The 23,954-nt window shown below is 37.9% G+C and overlaps 1 protein-coding gene across 5 annotated transcripts in view; it reads right to left on the bottom strand.

Moving 5' to 3' along the window:
• ST6GALNAC3 (ST6 N-acetylgalactosaminide alpha-2,6-sialyltransferase 3) overlaps positions 1-23,954 on the bottom strand; it is a 582,436-nt gene that overhangs the window by 335,930 nt on the left and 222,552 nt on the right. For 4 of the 5 annotated variants that reach the window (XM_063624080.1, XM_063624081.1, XM_063624083.1 and 1 more), the window contains exon 2: positions 2,976-3,170. In XM_063624080.1, coding sequence (XP_063480150.1) covers positions 2,976-3,170 — 195 coding nt within the window. Of the gene's footprint in view, positions 1-2,975; positions 3,171-7,352; positions 7,460-23,954 lie in introns of those variants that run through there. The other variant, XM_063624079.1, reaches the window with a different exon arrangement.

Here is a 23,954-nt window from a genome sequence, read left to right as displayed (position 1 = left end):
TGTTAGTCTTTATATAAAATCAAATTGCCTATTTCAAATATTCCTAGTTTGCTTTAGATAGCTTAATATCCCATTGCTTCTTTTTAGTTATTTCTTGCTGCTGAATTAGGTGAATTGCTTTGTATGATTCCTTGCCCATGGTAAATGGTAAATAAACATCCTTCCTGGGATCAGAATATATTTTGAATTTTTAAATAAAATATGCACGTCCAAAAACCATAAATTTATACTTAATAAATGGACTGTGAACATCTGTGTAACCTCCAACAGGATCAAGAGATAGTATATTGCTAAATCCCCAGAAACCCATTCTGATCACAAGCTGCCCACTCCTCTCAGAGGTAACCGCTAGACCCTCCTTCATGATAGTAATTGCCTTGCTTTTTTTTTTCCTTTTTTAGTTTACCATTGTATATGTCCCTAAGCAACATTATTTGGTTTTGTCTCTTCTTGTGACCCATAAACGGAATCACATTGTGTACTTTGCTTTATCTTCCATGTGGTCACATATACTTGCAGTTTCTTCACCATCATTGCTGTATGGTATTCCAGTGTATGTGGCACGACTTTAATTCATTCTCCTGCTCATCAATATTTACGTATATTCTAGGTTCTGGCTACTAGGAAAAATGCTGCTACAATGTTCTGTCCATGCCTTCCAGTGCACAGGTTCATGAGCATCTCTAGTGTAGATATCCACGACTAGAAATGCTTGGGCATGCAGCATGTAAATCTTCAACTTTGCTCAATACAACAGTGGAGCTCTTTTTCCAAAGTGGGTATTATAATTTTTACTCCCACTACAAGTATACAATAGTATCTGTTGTTCCACATCCTTGTCAACACTTGGTATTGTCAGACTTCTTAATTTTTTGCCAATCCGGCATTTTGTGTATATTAGTATCTCCTTGTGATTTTTAAATTTTTTTCTCATTGTGGTTTTAATTTGTAAAACCATGATTACTAATGAGATTGAGAACCCCTACATGTGTTTATTCCCCCAAGTCCAGGATCTTTAAAATGTACATATAAATTCTGGTACTCTGGACTTTGATAATTTGATGTTATTCATATTGAACACTTTATGCCATACTGGAAAGTACAGAGAAAGCAAAAGCAATTCATTCATTGAATAGCAATTTGGAGCTGGGAACCTCCTATACTTCGACTTATTTTATCCTCAAAATAATTTTGCTAGGCTGATGTTGTTATCCTTATTTTGCAAATAAGGAAATTGACGCTGTGAGGTTAAGGAAGTTACCCGAAAGCAAATATACTGCTTAAGTTCGTTAAATGTTAGAACTGACTCTCAAACCATGCCTGTGTGCTTTCAAAGCCCAAATTCTTTCCAGCAACTATGTTTTCTCCTAAGAAATAACCTTTGCAAGAGCAAAATAATATTCAATATTCTTTTGTAAAATCATTGTATTAAAAACTACATCAAAATAATTTCAAAGATAGCCCAGTTAATAGAACAAATTAAGTAGCGGCATCCATAGGTCAGTTTTTCCTTTCACACTCCAAAATCAAATTCATTAATATTTAAAGAAATGAAAGGGTCTTTGATATTTGACGGGATTTCCCATATGAGAATACTTCATGAGACATTTTAGTCACATGTTTCATTTTCAGCCTGTGACAGGCACTTGTGAATTGATTAACACCATATAGTAGAGTTATAGAATATTAAATGACAGCCAGAAATAAAAGTAACAAAAGACGAGGGTAAGACAAACTCTCCTCAAAGAGATACATTTTTATATAGGTAATCAATTTATTAGGACATTCAACAAATTCAAGCAATAGACCTTTTTAAAAAATTAATTTAAAACCAATTAGAGGATAAATATCAAAGATCCTAAGAATTTATGTTATTAATGGTGCTTTTTTCAACTATAAAATTCTAATAAAGGCCTGTAAATCCTGCAGATACAGAAACAATTTTCAAAGAACCAAATTAACCAGAAGCAATGACTCAGATATGAGACTGCCTACAAAAGGGGGTAGACCAAGCTTAGCATCCTCCCAGAATGCTAAGAATAACTCTCAGGACAGGAGTAGCATTCCATGCATGACTCTACCCTCTAGTATCTTTACAAAATGACCTTTCGATGGGAGCAGATCCAAGACTCTCCCTAGTAATGCAGACACACTGGTAGCTTGTACCTTTGTTACCAACAATTTCACACAGGCTTGGACTTTGTGTCTCTGAATATTAAACTCACATTCATCCAACTCCATAGAAATGAATAGTGAAAACAATTTTATTAAGCACTTCTATATACGTCACGTATTTTGTGAGGTTCATTATTTTTATTTTACTTTATAAGACAAATGCTCACTTGCAAAAGTGCTAGCATAGTGTGCACTTTCTAGGTGTCAATATACCTCCATCCTCTCCTGTACTACCAATTGGCTACAAAGATTTAAAGGTTCTGTGATTACAGGATTGACACGATTTTAACCCCTTTAAATTTGAAAACTCTTTAAATCCCATTATCTCTGCAGCCACTGCAAATTTTAAAATCAGCTTGGCCTGTTCTAGCTCCAGGTCTAAGGATTACAGAGTTTTAAGGAGTATAAATGCATTTTTGAAGTTCTATAAAGAGCTCTCCCCAACCAGCTGACCTACAGGAAATCAAGCCAGCCAGTTCTCCAGCTGGTAACTGCTGATCAGAGCTTCTAAATGGAGAGATATGTACGTTGTGCCACAAACCACCAGGAAAACAAGTAATTGCTTCCTTGACTCCACATGAAGCCAGTGAATCAGAAGATTTAATGTAGGAGGGGTGGCAGATTTAGACATTTGTCAGTAAATGTCTAAGAATAATAAGACAGAAGATGTTGTCAGGGACCCAAGCAAGCTCTCCGGGGCAGAGAGAGTAAGTTCAGTGAGTTGGAAGCCCTCTGGCTCCTAAAGAAAAGCCATTACCATGGATACTCTCCAACTGCTAGGTAACCCTCTGGGATCTTACCTCTTGTGTCTTCACATTTATGTATCCATAGTGAGTTCGAAGGGGCTGCCTGTATGTGTAGGAGAATGGTATCCACTTTGTACCAGGTTGTCCAAAGCAGTTCAGTAGCAATGGGAAATTCACTTCATTTACAAGACGCACAACCAGCAGGAAAAGGAACGCTGCTATGAAGCTCACAGCAATCACAGACTTTCTCTACAAAACATTAAAAAAAACAAAAAGAAGAATGAATGACTTTCAACCAAAGGCGGTCACAGAAGGAGGTTCCTTTATTCCTCTCTTTTTCTTTCATAGGGGTCAAAGGATTCTGTCATTCAGCATATTTTACCTGGAAATGGAAAATAATTATTTGGTGACCAAATTGTCCTTGTGTGCTGGGCTGCTGAGAGCAAGCAGAGCTGCTTTCTTGAACTCTTCCATTGCATCTCCACCCTTCCTTATCTCACCATATTCCTTGTAAACTCCTATTCAGTTTGCAAAACCCAAATCAGACATTTCCAAGGACAGGAAACCTTTTCTAATTGCTCAATCCCCTCCTCACCACCATGCTTTGACCCCCAACCTATCCACTCTAACAGAGGTAAAGTCCCATCACTCCCATACTTTAAAGACACTTCTATTGTTGTACTTTTTCACTGTGTAATTATTTATGTGATTTTCCGACATGGATTTGTGAGTTCTTAGAGAACTGGAATGTACTGTGTCATGTTGATCTCTGTATCCCAGGCTCTTAACATGGTACCTTACATACTACAGGCATTCAAAGAACATTTAAGTGAAACAAATGAATGAATAAATAAATGAATGAATGGATGTTCATATTCTTGTAGACACAGTATCATTATCACTCATTCTTCTGTTTCTGTATCTAGCACCCTGTGTGAGTAGGAAACTGCCTGTGCTATAGGATTTGCAAAAGAAAGATTCAAAAAACTAACAAGAGGAAAAAAAAATTATGCCAAGCAGCAGAACATTCCTCTAAACGTGCTGCCATGGAAGAAAAGCAGGAACAACTGCATCTGATTGAGATGAGAGAAAGCAAAGATATCTTTGAAACTGAGCTTGATAAAATGCATGTGTTTTAATTGACAGATATGTGTGAACAGAGCTTTCCAGAGAGAGGAAACAGCACGCAGTCAAGAATACATAGAGTTACTCATAGGCGTACAGTAGTTTGTCTTACTGGAGCACAAAGAGGGAGAAAAAGCTGGAAACACAAATGATAACTTTATGCTGAATTGCCTCAGATATCAAGCTAATACACCTATACTGAGTTTGCTAGGTGATGGAAAGCCAAAAGAAATTTTGTTTTGTTAAAGGGGACAGTTGGCCACATAAATGCCTTCTTCTGAGAAGTGTCTGTTCATATCCTTTGCCCACTTTTTGATGGGGCTTTTTTTTTTTTTTTTTTTTGGAAATTTGTTTAAGTTCTTCATAGATTCTGGATATTAGCCCTTTGTCAAATGGATAGATTACAAAAATTTTCTACCATTCTGTAGGTTGCCTATTCACTCTGATGATAGTTTCTTTTGCTGTGCAGAAGCTCTTTAGTTTAATTAGATCCCATTTGTCTATTTTGGCTTTTGTTGCCATTGCTTTTGGTGTTTTAGTTATGAAGTCTTTGCCCATGCCTATGTCTTGAATGATACTGCCTAGGTTTTCTTCTAGGGTTTTTATGGTTTTAGGTCTTACATTTAAGTCTTTAATCCATCTTAATATTTGGATAAGGTGTAAGGAAGGGGTCCAGTTTCAGTTTTCTGCATATGGGTAGCCAATTTTCCCAACACCATTTGTTAAGTAAGGAATCCTTTCCCCATTGCTTGTTTTTGTCAGGTTTGTCAAAGATCAGATGGTTGAAGATGTGTGGCATTATTTCTGAGGCCTCTGTTCTGTTCCATTTGTCTATATATCTGTTTTGGCTGAAGCCAACAAACATATGAAAAAAAGGTCATCATCACTATTCATCAGAGAAGTGCAAATCAAAACCACAGTGAGATACCACCTCACACCAATTAGAATGGCAATCATTAAAAAGTCAGGAAACAACAGATGCTGGAGAGGACATGCAGACATAGGAATGCTTTTACACTGTTGGTGGGAGTGTAAATTAGTTCAACCATTGTGGAAGACAGTGTGGCGATTCCTCAAGAATCTAGAACCAGAAATACCATTTGACCCAGCAATCCCATTACTGGGTATATAACCAAAGGATTATAAATAATTCTGCTATAAACACACATGCGCACATATGTTTATTGCAGCACCATTCACAATAGCAAAGACTTGGAACCAATCCCAATGCCCATCGATGATAGACTGGATAAAGAAAATGTGGCACATACACATTATGGAATACTACACAGCCATAAAAAAGGATGAATTCATGTCCTTTGCAGGGACATGGATGAAGCTGGAAACCATCATTCTCAGCAAACTAACATGGGAACGGAAAACCAAACCCCACATGTTCTCACTCATAAGTGGGAGTTGAACAATGAGAACACATGGACACAGGGAGGGGAACATCACACACCGGGGCCCGTCAGGGAGTTGGGAGGCTAGGAGAGGGAGAGCATTAGGACAAATACCTTATGTTGGTGACGGGTTGATGGGTGCAGCAAACCACCATGGCACATGTATATGTGTAAAAAACCTGTCCGTTCTACACATGTATCCCAGAACTTAAAGTATAATTTTTTAAAAAAGAAAAAAAAGGGGGGGAGTTATGAGTTATAATCAAACATCAGTGTTTAAGATGCTTTGGAGCAGGGAGAGAGTATAGGTAGGCAGTGACTAGTCAGGAGGCTATCCCAATTGCCTAGGACAGAGGTAATGAGGGATGAAAACTAGGGCAGAAGAAGAAGAAATAACAAGGTGGAAAAAGATATGAGAAACTTGATTTAAGTGGGAGAAATAGAACTTGGGCTACTGACAGGACAGAAGCGGCTGATGGAAAATTCAGAGATTCCTCAGATTTGGGGTCCACGTGATGGCAATATTATGGGTCATATCAGGAGAAACCAGAGTTGTCACAGCAGGAACTGACATAAGATAGTAAAACTATAAAGCCCTTGGCTTTCTAGTTTTCAGCGACTGTCAAGGAGTCAGGTGGAAGGTAAGTCTAGAGCAAGAAGGAGGACTGCTGAAGCCATGAAGTGCCAGGTAAAGACACAATAAAATATTCTTTCATATAGTTGGGCTGGGCCCCCTGATTCTTCTTCGAACTTAAAGAAAGCCACATAACTGTCTGAGAAAGACCAAAATGTTTATTGTTGTTGCATTTTCAGCTTACCACTACCCGGTAGAATTAGTTCTTTTTTGCTCTTCGCAGACTCTCCCAGGGAAGTCAAGAAACCTGAAGGCAGTTCCTGTATCCTCCCAGGGCCAGGGCCAGGGTCACAGCCTCTGTATGGGCAGTGGAACCAGCCCCCAGGAGTCAGCGATACCCAAAGTCAGTCTTGCTTCTTGCTCACCTCCCATAATTTGGAAAAGCCCCAGCCCTCTGTCTCACCAGCCTAATTTTCCAATCACCTGAAAGTCCCTTGAGCTCTGCCTCCTCAACACCCCTTATCTCACCACTAACTACCACAGCCTTACCTCATTTAACCTTCTAATCATGAAAAACTGTTTTAATTTGCTCCTCTGTGGAATCATTATGTCCACAACATTGCAATGTGTCAAGGTAACAGTTTAATGAAGTGATGGATCTTACAAGTTTAAAGGGACATAGACCAGAACAGATGGCTAAATAAAAGCAAAGAGGCCAGTCACCCATTAAGTAAACAGGTAAGAACCTTTTTCTTAATCGTCATTTGGTAGCTTGTTGCAAAATAGCAGCTTGCTTTGAAGGAGACCCAGATGGGATTTGTGCTTTTGCTGATTCAGAGCCCAGCACGGCTCTCTGGTTCTCTTGGTTGCTACGTTGCATTGCATGGCCGGGGGTTTGGGGACAAAGATGTGGATAGCCTTTCTGAATCCACGGTTGTGTGCAGCAACACATACATAATGCATATATGAGAGAAAAATAAGTCAACCATTTTGAGAGAAATTTCAAAACAGGATGAAATAGCAGTTGTAAAAGCCTGCTCCCTGGCAACCCATGTCTGCCTCTCATGTTCTATCAAAGGGAACCAAGTAATGAGCACAGAGAGGGTGAAGGGAGCAACCAGGGAGCAGAAGCCAGACACCCTCTCTTCTGCGTGCCACTGGGAGTGGTATTCTGTGGTGGACAGAGGTTCCTTCTGCAGCTCAGGCCCCCAGCTCAGTTTCTGTTACATTGCCCGGGTTTGATTCTTTGCCCTTCTTCTTGTTTAGCATGAAAGTGTTCTCATAGTGCTAGTATGAAACCACTCTGAAATTCCACTAGAAAAGGCATACCTTCAAGTACACTGTGTGCTCCAGATGACAAGTACAACAGAATACAATGCACATGTGCCTTCTTGTAGTAGTCACTTCCACCAGATCGTGACCTCAAGCTTCAGCAACTACAATGAAAACCATGGATGAGACAGAAGCCTACACATCGCTGAATGCAATGAGAATGTGTGTGTGTCGTAGGAATGTGGGAGGTGGGGAAGTGAACAAAGTACTAATATGCATGATATACATGCATGTGTCACATGTATATCATGCAATACATACTAAAGAATTTACATCTTCAAGCCACAATCGCTCATTGAGTCCATACTCTGTGTAGATTTGGCTAGGTGCTGAAAAAACTGAAATAAAACCATAAAAGACACACCATGCTTCCAAAGAGTCACAACTTACTGCAGCTGGCCAGTAAATAGAACACTATAATACCAGGTGTCAAATGATGCTAATGTGGGTATACACAGGGTGCTGTGGGAGGCCAGAAGAAGGGTGAGTATAGGAGGAACAGTTCAGGGAATGTTTGTCTGGGCTGGTGATATTCCAACAGAGTCCTGAGGACCGCAGGGGCCTCGCCAAGAGAAGATGTGAAGGGCATTCCAGGCAGAGGGATTAACAGTTTGAAAGGCCATTTATTTGGTCAGAAACCTTCAAGTCATTTGGTCAGAAGAATACATAGACTCTAAGTGGTAGGAGATGATGCTAGACAGAGTTAAAATCGTAAAACAAAATATAATAAGCCAAATAAACGAAGTTGGATGCAATCAACTGTCCTATCTACCCTACATTAGGATAATGAAAGGATAAATGTATATAAAAGTGCAATGTTTTGTAATTCTAAAATATTCTCCACTTTCCAAAAAAGTAAAAATGTATCAATCACTTCATTTTATTTGAATTACCATTTAACACACGACAATGCCTTGTTTCAAGTTGTTTGACTTATTCCATCAACAAATGTATTCCATCTCTGGCTTGTTCTAGTAACTGTTTTGAGTCCATCAACACTTAGCAAATTAGAAGACTCTACCTGTTTACACATGTGTTCTACGTCTAATGATTTATTTATGGAAGTGATTGCTGCTGCCTTTATTGAAGTAGTCAGAACATCCTTTAGATTTAACAACCACCAATTAGATTAAACAACAGTAAGTACATGTCAGTTTATAATGTATGACACTCGGCTCAACAAATTTTTCACACTGCAAAAAAATGGCATATATATGCAATATAAACAGTCATTCCCCTAAGATCAGAAGCATAAATATTAAGTGATACAATGGGTGGAAAATGCAGAACACAGTACCAGGCACATAATGAGCTCTTGAGAAACAAAAGCTATTATGATATAACTACTGATTGTTACAGCCTCAATGAACATTAGCAGTGTTGAGCACTGGTCAGACCATATGAAATGCATAAGAACTAGAGATTTTTTTTTTCTTAAATATTCCAAGCAGCTGCAAACCCTTGAACTGTTCAGTGTAACTTATCCATATAAGTTCTGAGAAAATGTCACTGTGCCCAAATAGATCTGATGAATTGCTTTAGGGAAAGCTTTCTCCTTCTTTGTTCTTCATTTTGGGCGAGTCTGAAGGGGCCTTTAACAGCTGAGACATTTAGAATTTAATCCCCTCTGTGCTGCAAAAATATGCATCAAAAATGTGGCATTCTAGCTGCTTGCTCTTTAGAGTGGGAATATCATTTATCAGACTTCATAGCAGAAATACCTATTCCAAAATAAAATCCACAGAGAATCCATTATTTTGGGAGAGAACACAAGTGCAAAGATCCGGACCTAGCAAATTTGCAATCTATATTAATATGCATATGTTTTTATTCTTTCTACTGTAGAAGTAATCTTTAACCACAAAATAAAATCTTTAACTTTTAATCCAGTCTATTGCCAGATGTTTTTGTTTTCTTTTTCCTAAATTATAACCAATGGTATAAAGTTGTGTTTTTTATTTAAATATTGTTTAATGACCAAGTATTCACCAGTGTGAAAAGGCATACGCTTTTGTTCACACGCTGTCATTTATTCAATAATAAATATTAAAGACAATGTCAACTGTGTTATGTGTATCAGTGCTCAGTCACTTCACACATTGATGAGTCCCTACCTATTGCTTCTTTGTGATTTTATCAAATGCTAATTCTTCTCCCACATAAAAAATTGTCTCATCAATATGTTATAGTTCTATTTTGTGCCACTGACCAAGTTCCAAATCTAATTCTCTCTGAATGCAATAAAGCTTCTTTCCATTTGCACAAAGTTGAAGTAGCAAAGCACAGAGTATACAAATAAAATCTTCATTTTATTTCATTGCTGAATCAAAAACCTGGGTGTATCCTGCTTATTAAACTATAGTGAACTCTAGGAAAAACCCCACTAATTTGTTAGGTGTATGGGGAAGTAAAGAAGGCCCGAGGCTCCCATGTTCTCATAATCAGAACCCTTTGGATTAAATTTATATGTGTCTATCTGTCCAGCCACACTGAGCGACGTTGCTTTCTGGGCTCTTCATTCTATGTACTCAATATCAGTCTTCGGCTCTGTCTTGTGAAAATCCTTGCTTTCTTTCTTCTCTATAAAGGGAGATATACTGAATCATATGCTAAAGAGACTGAATGAGATAAACTTGTTTTTCATAATTTTACAAAATGTAAGAAACTCAGTGAATATAGCCATGATTATTTTTATGTCATGTTGTAGCAGTTTAAAAATCCAGTCAGGCCAGAAAAACCTAAATCTACTCCCCGAATAAAACGAGAAAATGTGCAGGCATGTTAAAAACTCAATGAGTTTTTTTTATTATAATTTAAGAATAGGTGTTAGAAAGTTCAGTGTAACCTCTTGTCATGTCATCTGATATATTCATAATGCTCATGTTAACTTGAACTTCTCAATAATGTCTGCACCCCCCCCCCCAAAAAAAAAAAACTCCTTTGGGATAAAAGTTCCTCAGGAAATGTTGCTACCTATAATTTTTCTCTAGGACTGGCTTTTTGCACTGCAGAATTTATTACAGTGGTACCCATGAAAACTCTGTTGCCTTGATTTTTGTTTGTTGGATTTGTAATTCTTACTGGACTATAACCATGTCTGAAGGTGACATACTGACATGTGCTCTAAATTCTTAAAGTAGATTACCATGTTGAAGGCCTCCTATTACTTTTAAGCTTTTTTTAACTACCAACGTTTTGTTGTTTAGTTGTGTCTTTGTTGAATAAAAGGGTCATTGGATTGTGGAGCTAAAAGAGGAAGACATACCCATTCCATCAGGTTGGTTCCTACAAACTGCCTACAACAAGAGTCTATACAATTGACTGACAAAGGGTACCTAGTGTTCTCTAGCAGAAGTGGAAAAATAATCGCTTTATTTTCCCTGAGTGCTAACCAAGTGTACCCTGTAGTTGTCTTTTTAATACCGGGAATAAAGCCAGAGTTGGGCAAAATGAATTAAATTTGTCCACAAATTGCTGATTTCAAAGTAAATGTAATTATCATGCTTCACACCAGCCTCTTAATTTTCCATATGAATTAGGTATTTTGTTTATTGACAAACTGCATTACAAAATCTACCTAAGGCTGGTACCAGTTTTTAAAATTTCTGAACCAGTTATATGAGAATGTTCCCATTAGTATGAATGACAATTAACAACTTAGTTAATGCACACACTAGAACACGGGCTCTCAAGGCAGAACATCAGCGTTCAAGTCATCTTTACCATTTTCTCAATCTATGACTTTGGACAAGTCACTTCATCTCACTATGCCTCTATTTCTTTGTCTGGAAAATTGAGATGATATAAATAATTCTCTAACTGATAACGCTCATTAAACTTTATCCTGTTAAGACTATGATGATTATTCACGCACTTACACTCTATCTGGACTATATTCTCCTTGTAAGAGAAAAAAGGCCAATCTGAAAGTAATAATTGCTGGTTTGGGGACTGATAATGTAATATCTGCTAGTGATACCTGATGAAGTAGTCCATGTTTGCTCTTGACATTGTCTTTCCCGAAAGAGTCTTTACCACTTCCCAAACATTGGCCACACCACCTCCAGACTGAGCTTTCCAAAATCAAACCTGATCCTGTCTGTCCTACCTTTAGATCCCTTTGGACTCTACAGTGTAAGTGCAGACCCTCGGTATGATATACAAGACTTTCCATAATCACATCTCTTCTTGCCTCCCTAGTTCCACTCCTTCTGCCCCATTCAAAGCCTATACCCAATATATTTCTTTTACTATATCACATCTTCTTCATTAGGCTCCCGGATTCTGTCATGCTGTTCATTATCCCAAAGTCATCTTCTCTGAAATTCACATTACTACTCTTTTCTTGATGATATCAATGATTCTAGCACCCACTATGCTGCCTAAGGCTGCCCTTCTTAAGATCAGATATGGACTTGACCCATCAGGACTTTCCATCATTTTATTACCCTGAAGTTACTTGTTTTTCCATCAAATCCTACTACTTATGGGAAGAAATGTTCTCCAATCCACCTGTTGTCCTCACTCAGATCCCACCCCTGTGCCCCGGGCTTTCTGTTGAGGAAAGGGAGGTGCTAACTAACCAGGAACAATGAAGGTCATCAGAACAGGTGCTTTTGTTTAATTCTCAGCTGCCTTATAGGCTTCATTGGTTGTATGTGGCTTCTGCGAACCTCTGCTTGTCATCTTTTCACTCCAAATAAAATGAGTTTGTCTCTTAGAGTCCATTCTTACCTCCAAGGTGTTCAGGACACAGAAGCAGAGCATAAGTGTAAATTCTGGTGGTCCTGTTGTCATTAGGGAGGAAGTCCTGCCAGAGCCATCTCGACAATGATGAAAATGACTACGATGATAATGACATCAGCTGGAATCTCTTATTTTTCTGTGAATCTACATGACCTTACATTAAATGGCATTTATCCTCACATCTCACATGCATCTCTCTGTAACAAGTGAAGTGAGGAGGGAAGTTTCCTCTCCCATCTCTCCCTTTCCTGTCCTCCATGTTTCAAGCTGGACTTGTCAGCCTTCTCCAAAGCCCGTTTGCTATCCAGTTACCGTGACCTTGTTCATACTGCTCTTCCTGGCCCCCTTGCTGTATTCTACCATCCCCATCTCTGCAAGTTCCAATATAACTTGCTCAAAGAGTGTTTCCCCCATAAAGCCTTTATTCCTCCTTGGCTTCTAGTTCATGGATAAGGGCGGGGTGGGATGGGGTGGATGGAGAAAGACGACGGAGGAAAGAGGGAAGAAGGAGAGTGGAGGGAGAAAGGGAGGGAAGGAGAGAAAGATTCCCCCTTAATTTTGTCTTTGAAAATTTCTTGAGGACATGAACAAAATCTGAGAAATACGTCTCATAAGGCAGTATCAAGCATAATGTCTTTAACTTAGAAAATATTCAGTAAATATTTGTGGAAGAAATGAAAGAATGAAGGAGAGAAAGAAGGAAGGACAGAGGGATTAAGTGCTTTTTTTCTAAATATAAGTCCTAAATTATTTCAAAATTTTCAGATTCAGATTATCATAAAAATGTTTTTCCATAAAAGAAAAAAGGCAATTTTCTTTTTTTTCTTAATTCATCTCACTTTAAGATTTCTGTGTAGATTTGAGGTGAATGTGGTGGGGAATGGGAAGGTGAGGGAGAGGGTTAGGGTGTGAAATATAAAGAGAAGTGAGAAAAATTTAAACATTTGTTAAACTAGACTTTTTACTAGGAAATTTACTAGGAAATTGCTTTGAAGTTCCTGATAGAACTTGTAAATCTGAATGGTGATAAACTAGTAAACCTGCTTGGAGCAACATTTTTTATATGGCACATAATGAAAAGGCTTACAAGAATCCATATTTTTTAGATAATCAACTCTTGTCCGAGATTGACAACACTTAAAGCTAGAATCCTATATCATGGAATGAGAAATAGATAACAAAAGAGTATCCTATTCTTCTGATAAGGACAATAGCCTGTTTTTTAGTGGAAGGGACTTGCAACAGATCACTATGTACTCAGCAAGTATCAGGCATTATGTATGCCAAGTACTTTACAAAGCTAAAAGTGGATTCTCACCAGGGGTGTACCTGTAGACTCAGGTGGTCAAGTTACGTTAATGAGGCAAGAGAATAGGGTCTGGAGGCAGGGAACCTAAGGCCGTTTCACGCGGACTTCCTAGGATTAAATTGAAAGAAAAACCCTAACTTTACACTGGCTAGGTAACAAAAGGACCAGAGACCACTCCCTTTGCAAAACCCCACCTTTTCTAGGTGGCAGATTGAAAATGTAAAGTATCTCTGATTGGTTGCTTTTTGTAACCAATCAGATGCTTGCATAGGAGTGTGACCTATGAAACTTCACTTCAGCCTCTGATTGCAGCCTCTGTCTGCAACCAGTTAGACTGATTGTGGGCCAAGTCTTCGTTTGCATAGAATTATAACTTTGTAACATCACTTTAGCTTCTGATTGGTTGCAGAAAGCTTGCATAGGACTGTGACCTTTGTAACTCAGCCTCTGATTGGTTGCTTTCTGTAATCAATCGGACTGGTTGCAGACCACCACTTCATTTACATGAGGTGAACACCACTTCATTTACATGAGGCTAATGGGAAACCTCTAGGGGGTATTTGGACCTGAGAAGATTCTGTATCCAGGCCCTTGAGCCCCTTATGCTCTGGCTACTCCCACCGTGCGGAGTGTACTTTCATTTTCAGTAAGTCTCTGCTTTTGTTGCTTCATTCTTTCCTTGCTTTGTTTGTGTGTTTTGTGCAATTCTTTGTTCAAAATGCCCAGAACCTGGACACCCTCCACCAGTAACACTAAGTGAGTCAATATGTGCAACCCTGGGCACACAGCATATGTTTTCTTACCTAAAATTGGGGAAAATAAGAGTACCTATCTAATATAATTATTGAAGGTTTAAATGAGTTATCACATATAAAAAGCCCTTAGAGCACTGCCTGGTAAAAGGAAAGTGCTAAGTAAATGTTAGCTTTTATTGTTACAGTAGTTCATCAGCTACAGGAGACCATCAATTGTTAGTCACACTGTTACTCTAAATAGAATAAGAAAGAAAAATAAGATGGGAGGCTAATAAGAGACCTCTGCAAAAAGCTGAAATACCAAACAGCTATTCCCTTAGCACTAGAATATGCCAGAAAGAAAGCTTCCATTCAGAAAGGCACAGCAAGAAGAGGAAAAATAATCTTCCCTGAGAACTTGAACCACAAGCAGATACTCATGCAGGTTTCTGATACAAGTTCATACTGACAGTGTGAAAAAAAACAAACAAAACACCTCAGCAAATAATTTTAAATGGTCTCAGGTTGGTAGTGCCCCCAGGTGACCATGTGAAATAATGCCAATCCTCTGTGGACAAATTTAACTTTGTTGCAGGCTGACAGTGACTGCAAGGAAGTACTGAGTACAAGTATTCTTAGATATGTGAAAATGTGGAAAAACATTTTAAAAATCAATGAAATATGGTGGTATCATTGTTGTCACCGTTGTGGTCACCAACACCATCACCATCATCATCCTAGGGAACAAAGAATCAGAAATGGTGCCTGGACTATTTTAAATGCTTATACCTCAGCCCTACATCCTTAAGGAGGCATAACCAGAAGTCCATAAGGAAAGCATGACAAACAGTCCTGGAGCTGCCCAAGACATCAGAATTTACCAATGAAAAATACCTTTTTGAGTTTTTTCTTCTTGTCAAGATTGCACCTGTGGAAAAAAAGAAAAACCTTCTTTTTTGAACTTGGTTTAGATTATGTTGCTCATGCAGGCATATCTCACCCTCTTCCCATATATAGATATCAATTGTGGTACCTCCTAGCATCTCTCTAAGGAATATACACTGTCCTCTTATAGGTCAAAGTTGAACCTTGGTAGAGTGAAACATGCATATTAAACAGTCTCACTGAAACACAAGCAGAGTTTTGCTAGAGCACAGGTCTCATGGTGATAATAAATAGTATTGTGCCAAGAACACTTGAATTTCTAAGTAGGACAGTTTTCCTATCAATTCTGAATTTAATACTGCATTGACAGTCATCTGAATCACTAAAACAATATAAAGCATATTCATTTATTACGTATAGTTTCCCTTGCTAGAATAGCAAAGGCAGAAACATCTCCACTATTAGGCAGGAACCTAGATGTAAAATGCACCAGGTCTGTTATCAAAGAGCCTTTGATTTTTTTTAAATCATCACCAGATCACTCTGTGCCAGATTTCCAACAGTATTAGCCATCCCAATCTGGATGTCCCAGAAGCAACTCAAGTTCAATAGTCCAAATCCAAACTAATGATCTCTGCCTCTCTGATCCACTCTTCCTTACCTATACTGTTCCTCTGAGTTGCTGCCACTGAAGTTACTTTGAAGCCCCAAGAATTAAAATCTTAGCTCTACTTAATAGCTGAATGACCTCAGACATCTTAATTTTCTTTTTCTCTGATTCCTCATCTGTAAAACCAAAGGGTCATTATGAAAATTAAATACTTAGATAAAACAGAAAAGGCCTAGCTTAGTGTCCATTACATAGCAGACAATCAATAATCATCAATTTCCTTTTTTTATCCACATATCAGGTTGCCTACATAAGCTATTCTTTCTTCATGCAATGTCTTCTTTCCTTTCCTTCCTCTTTCTCTCTCAGGGAAACATCTACTTGTCCTTCAAGATCAAATTCAAATGTTATCTCCTCTGTGAAACTGTCCTGCCTTTCCAAGAAGATTCAGAGCACTTTGTTCTGACTGAAGCACATTTCACATCCTGTAGCAATCATGTGATTACCAAGCAGCCATCATCATTCAACCAAATTCAGCAAATACACAGCAAACCATATCCCACCTTCTCCCCAGGCAGACATTGCTAATCAATCATAGTACTATTTCCGCCTGAATCAGGATGCAACTTCAGAATCCTCGCAACATAATGTTGCAGGTGGTTGTGATACTAATCAGTTTACCACTTAGCACTAAACAGGCAGCAGCTTAAGGACAGAGGCTATATCTAGATAAGTCTACAAGCTGTCTGACCACAAGTCAGATTATTAACCTCTCTAGACCTCAGTTTCCTCATCTGTACATCCATTTTTTAGTGATCCCTGCTGGCTCCTGAGTTTAATGACTCTATAATGATAACCGAGGGACCTTGATTGTCTAGAGCTGGTATCACTAGAAAAAGGGTTTGCAGCACAGCTTTGCATATGGCTCCCACTCTGACCCACATCCATTTCTTATCACAGAGTTAGACATGCCTTTAGACACTTGAAAATTGGAGCCACTGTCTACATAATTGAAATAGAAATAGGGTGAGAATTTCTGATCTTTCAACTTGGCAGATAGCAGCTGCCACTTACCAAAGCCTACCTGATTGCAGTGATTTTGCGCCTGCTGAGAAAAAGTTTGCAGCAAAAGAGATTATTTCCCTTTTTAACCCTTGGCTGAGAACCCACCTCCATATTTTTCCATCCAGTTGTGCAGAATAGATCAGGTTCAGTCTCCCAATACGTAGATGAACACTGATAGGTTAGCGCACATGGTCAAACATCTTCCACTAAGCCCTGGCACTCACAATGGGAATTTTAAATGTCCACTGAGCTAGTTTGTTGAAACCTGGTATCTTACCAGAAATGGTGCTAAACAAAGCAAAGAGAGCCTGAGAATTTTTATGCTATGCATATTTCTTAAAATAAAGGGAAAAAATCTGTTTCATATCTTATATATGACCGCATAATGAAACTTTCTCTGGAGATTATTTGTTGATTCCATAAGCAAAATAGTCAGATTTATTCAGTACACATTATTGTGAAAATATATATATATATATATATATGAAATTAGTCCCCAGGGAAGAATTACCAATACATAGTTGTGGAGAAACAGAGGCAATTTCTCCAAATGTCGAAAACAGATTCAATTGGTGGGAGGTAACTTTGTGCTGGATCTTAATATTTTAACTAAAACTTCTGCTCCAGTGCCCAAGACACTCAATGTATTCCAGCTTTGGGAAGAATTTCTCTTTTGCAGAATTAGACCCCAATGACTGAACTTTTACAACCCCTAAAGGCTTTACCCACCATACCTTAAACCACACATGTACATCCCCTTTTTAAAGCTGCAGTGACTTGCTAGACTGTGAGCTCTTGAAAACCGGAAGCTGTATCTGTTTTGTTCACTAATGCTTCCCCACTGGCAAGAGCAGCCAAGCCAGAAGCCTTGTGCACACAAACTAGAAAATATACAAGAATCTGGGTATTCCGTAGGCCCGATCAAGAGCTTCCCAGTTCATCTGCTTTAACCACAGATCTATTGCCCTAGTGCAGCAAGAAGAGAAAGGCCGCCTCCACACCCTCATGTCTCCTTCAGCACCTAGCCACCAATTCACAAGATGATACTTCGAAAACACATAATTTACATTCACTTAAAAACAGCATTTGCTGAATTTGCTAGGTAATTTTTCAAAGCACGAAGCTGGCCCTATATTCTTAGCATATTTTGACATTTTTATGCATTTTATTTTTAGATGGTATTCTGCAAATCAGGCTTTGCTCCTGATTTTCACAAAGCCTTTTCTTCCTGAGTAAAATAGGTGAGCAGTTCACCAACGCAGGGCAGCTTTTATCTGCAAAAAATCTGCCTTTCAGCAGAGCAGACAATACAAGCAAAACAGAGGCAAATACATGCAATATTTCCTATATGTGGATTGTGATTCTTTTTTCCCATGGGATGTGCAAGTGGCAAGATAGTTTATTTCCATGTGGTGCTGATAGCAGGTCCTGAATATTTCTGGATATATCACTTTTATTGCCTTTTATACTGAATTACCATGAAAGAAAAAAATACTTTTGTGAAAATTCAAAATCAAAATACATTAGGGACTTTTAGAATCCACCTCTAGGACATAAAGAAAAGCTTAAGAAAACAAATACTTCTGCTAAGGGATACCAGACACCACTCCCACTGGGACAGGGCCCCTTCACAGAAAGGAACACATTGTCAAATATTTATGCTGACGTTCAGGGAAAAACTGCAGGTGTTCCATCCGGGTTTAGTTACTCTGAGCCCTGTTCCTGCTGCTTTAGAACTTACCATGTAATGGACAAAATTTGCCTGAGGGTGCTTTGGCCTATAACATTTCAGCCCTGCATGCTGCTTCTGGGATTTGGTTTATGATACTTTCTAATGGTATATTTCACTAGAAATCTCACCTCTCCTTTGCCCATCAATCATAAGGATTCTTGTTCAGTATATATCATGTGTTGGTTTTTTGGGTAAGTTTTTAGATAGATTTTCTCCTCTTTCTACACAATTAAGGATTCCACGTACTAAGACATGTTATTTGAAGCACTTTAATTGCCAGCTTGTCATTTCCTACTTAGGTGAGATGGAGTTGTCTGTATGGCAAGATAAAGTCCAAGTGTCTTAACATGTTATAAAAGCCCCTTCATAATCTGACCTCTGACTCTTCCTCCAACCTCATCTCTCAGCCTCCCAAACTTGTACCCTATACTTTATCCATGGTAAGCTTTTTGTGGTTCTTGATAAATTCCATACTTTTCAATTGCCACATATATTAGTATAGTTTTTCTTTTCTGTATGAAACTTAAGTTTTTGTACAACCCTGAAAACTTTATTTCTCTGATACTTCTAGCTGTTCTTCTGTCTCTTCAGGAAGTTAGTCTCTTGATTCTTGAGGAATAGACAGATAGATAGAGAAGACAATTTAGATATGTAGATAAAAAACAAACAGATACAGTACAAATTATATATCTATATAATAGACATGATAAAATTGCAGTACCATTAATTGAGCATCTACTATGTTTCTGAAATTATACTAGGTCTCTTACACATATCACCTCTGATCTTTACAACTACAATGCATGTAAATACCTTTACCCTCCACTTCATAGTTGAGACAACTGTTCATTAAAAAGATGAATGATTTGTTCAAATTAACAGCTAGTAACTGGTGACGTCAAGATTCAAACCAGGCTCGCCTAAAAAGCTAATGATTTTTCCATTATACCACAAGGATGTCTTATTCTATACTTATGTCATGTGTCCTTATATATCCTAAATAAGGATCCTGTATTTATTTAGTCATATTTCTGTCTACCCCAATAAGTTAGAATACAATGCCTTAAGGAAAAGGACAACATACCCCTGGCTCTGGAAACTTATTATTTGGCACATATTAGATGTGCAGGAAATGTCGGTGAATCAATACATTAAATGAATGAAATAATCTGCTCCTGTAATTCTCAGGCAAAAAATAGTTATTGCAGTGGATATTGAGGTACTTTTAAATTATTGTCAAGAGACAATATAGTCAAAAGAAAAGATGATTTAGAGACAGGAGAGATGAGATTCTCATCTCCACCTTGGACAAATTAGTTCCTATCTACTGATTTCTCAACTGCAAAATGGAAAGAAGAGCCCCTTCCCCACAGATTTATGAAGCTTACTTCTGATAAAGTCTATAAAAATCCTCCCTTTATAGGCTTTCAACTTCTATACAGATGCTGACCGATGCTGATGCTCAACTACACGTGATTATTTTCTTCAATGATCATTTAATACAAAATATTATTAATACTTTTGTGACAAGAAAATATGAGGGCTAAAGAGATTTGATGTTTTCCACCAATCAACACACATTTATGGGGCAACTGCACCATACAAGATATAAGGTTGAAATTCAATCTCTTCTCCCAAAATAATAAAGTTGATGGCAGCAGAAAGTATAAAGGGGAAAAACTAGAATGTGTTCATTATAAAATAATGTAATGCCTTTCTTTCTCATCAGGGTTGAAATTCTACAAGGGCTGGAACTGTGTCTGTTTTGGTTGCCACTATGTCATCCCAGTATAATATCTGATATACAGGTGGCACTCAACACTCATTGGTTGAATACACATTCATGCTTCATTATTTAGTAAAATACTGCTATGGACATTTGGGGTTTCTAAGATAAAGCATGGTCTGGAAATGGACAGTAAAAACAAAGAAAGAACTGAATTTTCAACATATGAAAAGCAACAGGAATTTGCAGATTGAGAACTGACGAATAGAAGAAGAGAAGGGTCTATGGGAGAAAAGAAGACCAGGAAAGAGGCAGCAAGCCAGCACCTCAATGGGCTGACCCAAAGACATTTCCTTAGAAAGAAAAGAGAACAACTGAATTTCTACCATTTAGTGGTAAAAGTTCTCAAAGCTACGAAAGAACTCAGAGCTACAGTACTCAAACCATTTCATTGCACAAAAATGTATTTTCACATAGACACACACATTCCCCAAGAAGTTTGCTTTGCCTTCCTAGTTTTCATTCTTTTTCCTCCACTTCCTCCCCTCTGGAGACTATTCTAGTGAGGCAACCATGGATGTTAAAGAAACCAGTTTTGACTCAAAGGCAAGTAAACTTTCCATTTCTGATTCTCTAATCGGGAACATGAGGATAGTAACCTGCCATTTCTCAGAGTAAATGAGGATTGAAAGAAATAAGATGCATAAAAACGTTCAGAACACACTAACCCCACATATGCTACTTTGGCATAATTATTTTGAGCTAAAAGCACTTAAAAAATAGGAGGTGCAAGATCACTCCGACCCTCCATCTGTTTCCCAAAAGCAGGAGGTGAAATTCCCCTATGGATTTCATGTGAAAGATCCCCTCCCTACAGTAGAAAGAAAGCAACATTCTTATCATCATGGACAGGAAGCTGAGACTAAGAGAATTCTGTATTAACCTTGTTAAAATAAGTCTTATCTTCTAGTCTCTCCACATAATTATTTTCTTTTTCACAGCTCACTATTCTTTTTCCAGTTCAATATGTAAGTGTTCAACAATAACGTGTCTTTGGGTCTTCATTTCCTCATGAAGGATCCTGTGCCACCTAAAATTTGTATTAAATAAATTTTTCTCCCGTTGATCTGTCTATGTCAATTCAATTCAAGGTGGGAACAAAACCAAAAGAACAGAGATAAGATTTTCTATCCCCTACATACATTATGCCTCTAGCACATAGTGAGTGCTCAATAAATGTCGATTTTATTCCTTACTCCCTATTCTCTCTCTAGTGATCCTACATCACTAGGGAAACAATTTGCAACTACAGAGACTCCATTGAGCAGCAGTAGGAACACACATACACACAGATTCTAACACCCTGCCTTTTACCAAATGCAATAGTACCGAGGTCCAACATTTCCAAACAAAGCATAATACACTCGGTAGACATTCTGAGAGTTTTCAACTACAAAGCGCCATGCTAGTAACACCTTAAAACACAACCTTTGGGTCTCTTTAGTTTGAAAAATCTTCAAGAAGCTCTTTGATATCAAAGAACATACCTATCTTGGGTAGCTTTAAACTATAATTGCTCAGGCTCCCTGGTGGGAAAAAATAAAGTCTCACAGAGAAAAAGAAAAAGAAAAGATCTCAATAAAGGCTTCCAGAGGAAAAAAAATGCTGACTGGTTTGCAAAAATTCTTAACAGAGCTCTTCCTTTGCACAACATGGAGTGGGGCAGCTGCTCGGAAGAAGAAACAAATTACAACAGGAAGAGTCAGGAAGTATTACAGTGCTCTACCCTGCTCAGCTGTTAACAAGTTACACATGTTTCTTTCCCATCACAAATTATGGAAATTTGAATTATTTTACCTTCTAAAAGTTGAACAAAGTGAATAAAATAAATAGAATCTTCCCAGGACCTTTTGCTTTCTTAGAGTGATGGACAAGTGCATTAACTTCACATAAATTATATGCCTAAACACAGCAGCTAACAACATGCTACCACATACCCATCACTCTGCTTCCCTTAAATGGGTTGAACTTGACCTTCAAAGCCCTTGAAATGCAAAAAAAAAAAAACCTTACTCTTTTCTGACATTTATGAGTGTCTTTTCTGCTCGACTGCCTTTTACCGCCCAGAAATAATATTGAAACCATTGTAGACGGAACCCGCTATAAACACCGACAAATAACAGGAAAGGCAGACAGTTTTATTCCAGGCAGGTTAAGGCTAATCTAATCAAATCTAATTCTCTCTCTTTCTGTAAGCCTACCACTATGTTCAATTTATTTTTTGATTAGAAGTGCAATATGATAGTCCTCTTTGGACTGCAGTTAAACAATAGTGAGGTTTACATTTTCCCTACAAACAATTCTGATAAAACAAAATATTTTAAAGGTTTTTTTTAAAATAAAAAATACTCTCAGACGAAAAAAGAAACTGTTTCCCAGTGCTTTTTGACTCTGAAAATGTATTGATTGTTTCTATTCTAACAAATAATATATACCTAAGAGAAAAGTGTTCCTTGGTCCTGGGTTTCAGAAATTTAATAAAAAGAGCTCTTTGAAAATACTGACTAATGGCAGTAAAGACATGACATTACATGTATTTAAATACTGAATAGTGGGAACAATGAGACGCCTATCTGAAGAATAGTTAGCAATTCAGTTAGCAAGGTACAAAGAGCTATTTTCTTTTCATTGAACAAATGTATAGTCCCTCGTTAAAAACAGTGCTTTCTTAGTGAGTGCAAAGGAAGTCTACATGCTCCACAAACGGTTTTGTATAAATGACCAGTTTGCCTTCCTCCGAAAAGTTTTCATTGACCAGTAAAGAATCCTGTTTCTTCCACTCTTTAACTATGATATAAAGCGCATGCATATGTATATACCCCTCCCTCACACACCTACACACACACTTCTACTTATAATGTACCAGTTCTTTCACAACATCAATATAGCCTGTTTTAAAGCTTTATATTTAGAAACAGAAGGAATTTTACTGAAGATCTTAGAATAAGAGAGAAAAAAAGGCCACCACTTTGCTTTATCTTCTAATTGACAGTGGTACATAACCCTCACGTAATAGGAAACCTACCACAATACGTTGGGATTCCAACAAGATGTCTAAATGTTTCTTGCATTGACCTTGTGAATAATATAAAGACTGGCAGCTACAATAAACAGGAAAGGACACCTGCCTTTGGTGTCACTTGGACCTTAGTTCTAATATGAGTTTTTCTATTAACCAGTAATGTGGCCATGGGCTCTTTGGGACTCAGTTTCCTCATGTATAATATCAATAGAGAGGACAAATGGATTTAATATTGTCTAAAGTTACTTCTAATGCCATATGAAAATTTGTATGGGGCTAAAGATCACATAAGGTGATAGATCAATGCCAGCATAGGGAGAGATGAGGACCCTGATGACATCTACCAAAGCATCTGTGTTTTTCTGATGCCAGTTCTGTTGATCAAATCTGCAAAAGATACAACACCATGGTAACAGTATTATTGGCAAAATCAGCATTTGAAAAATTCTCAGTAAGGTAGAAAGATTGGCTAAACAGTATCATTAAAATTGAAAATGGTAAGTAGGATTCAGTTAAAAAGATTAAAAGGAAAACATGACTCCAATAAAAGATGAGGGGAAATGTTTCCTTTATATTATTTAAGGGAAGAAAACCTGAGGTTTTAGTTGACCAGGAAGCACAAAATGATTGACATGGCAGCTTAAGAAAATAATTAATTTAGGGAACTAGGGATTAATCTGGCACAGAGAAGACCTGAGGAGTGATTAAGC

The sequence above is a fragment of the Symphalangus syndactylus genome, chromosome 12 (genome assembly GCF_028878055.3).
Source record: "Symphalangus syndactylus isolate Jambi chromosome 12, NHGRI_mSymSyn1-v2.1_pri, whole genome shotgun sequence".
Classification (NCBI taxonomy): Eukaryota; Metazoa; Chordata; class Mammalia; order Primates; family Hylobatidae; genus Symphalangus; species Symphalangus syndactylus.
Note: the sequence above shows the minus strand (reverse complement) of the source record. Positions and strands in the feature narration are given on the sequence as shown.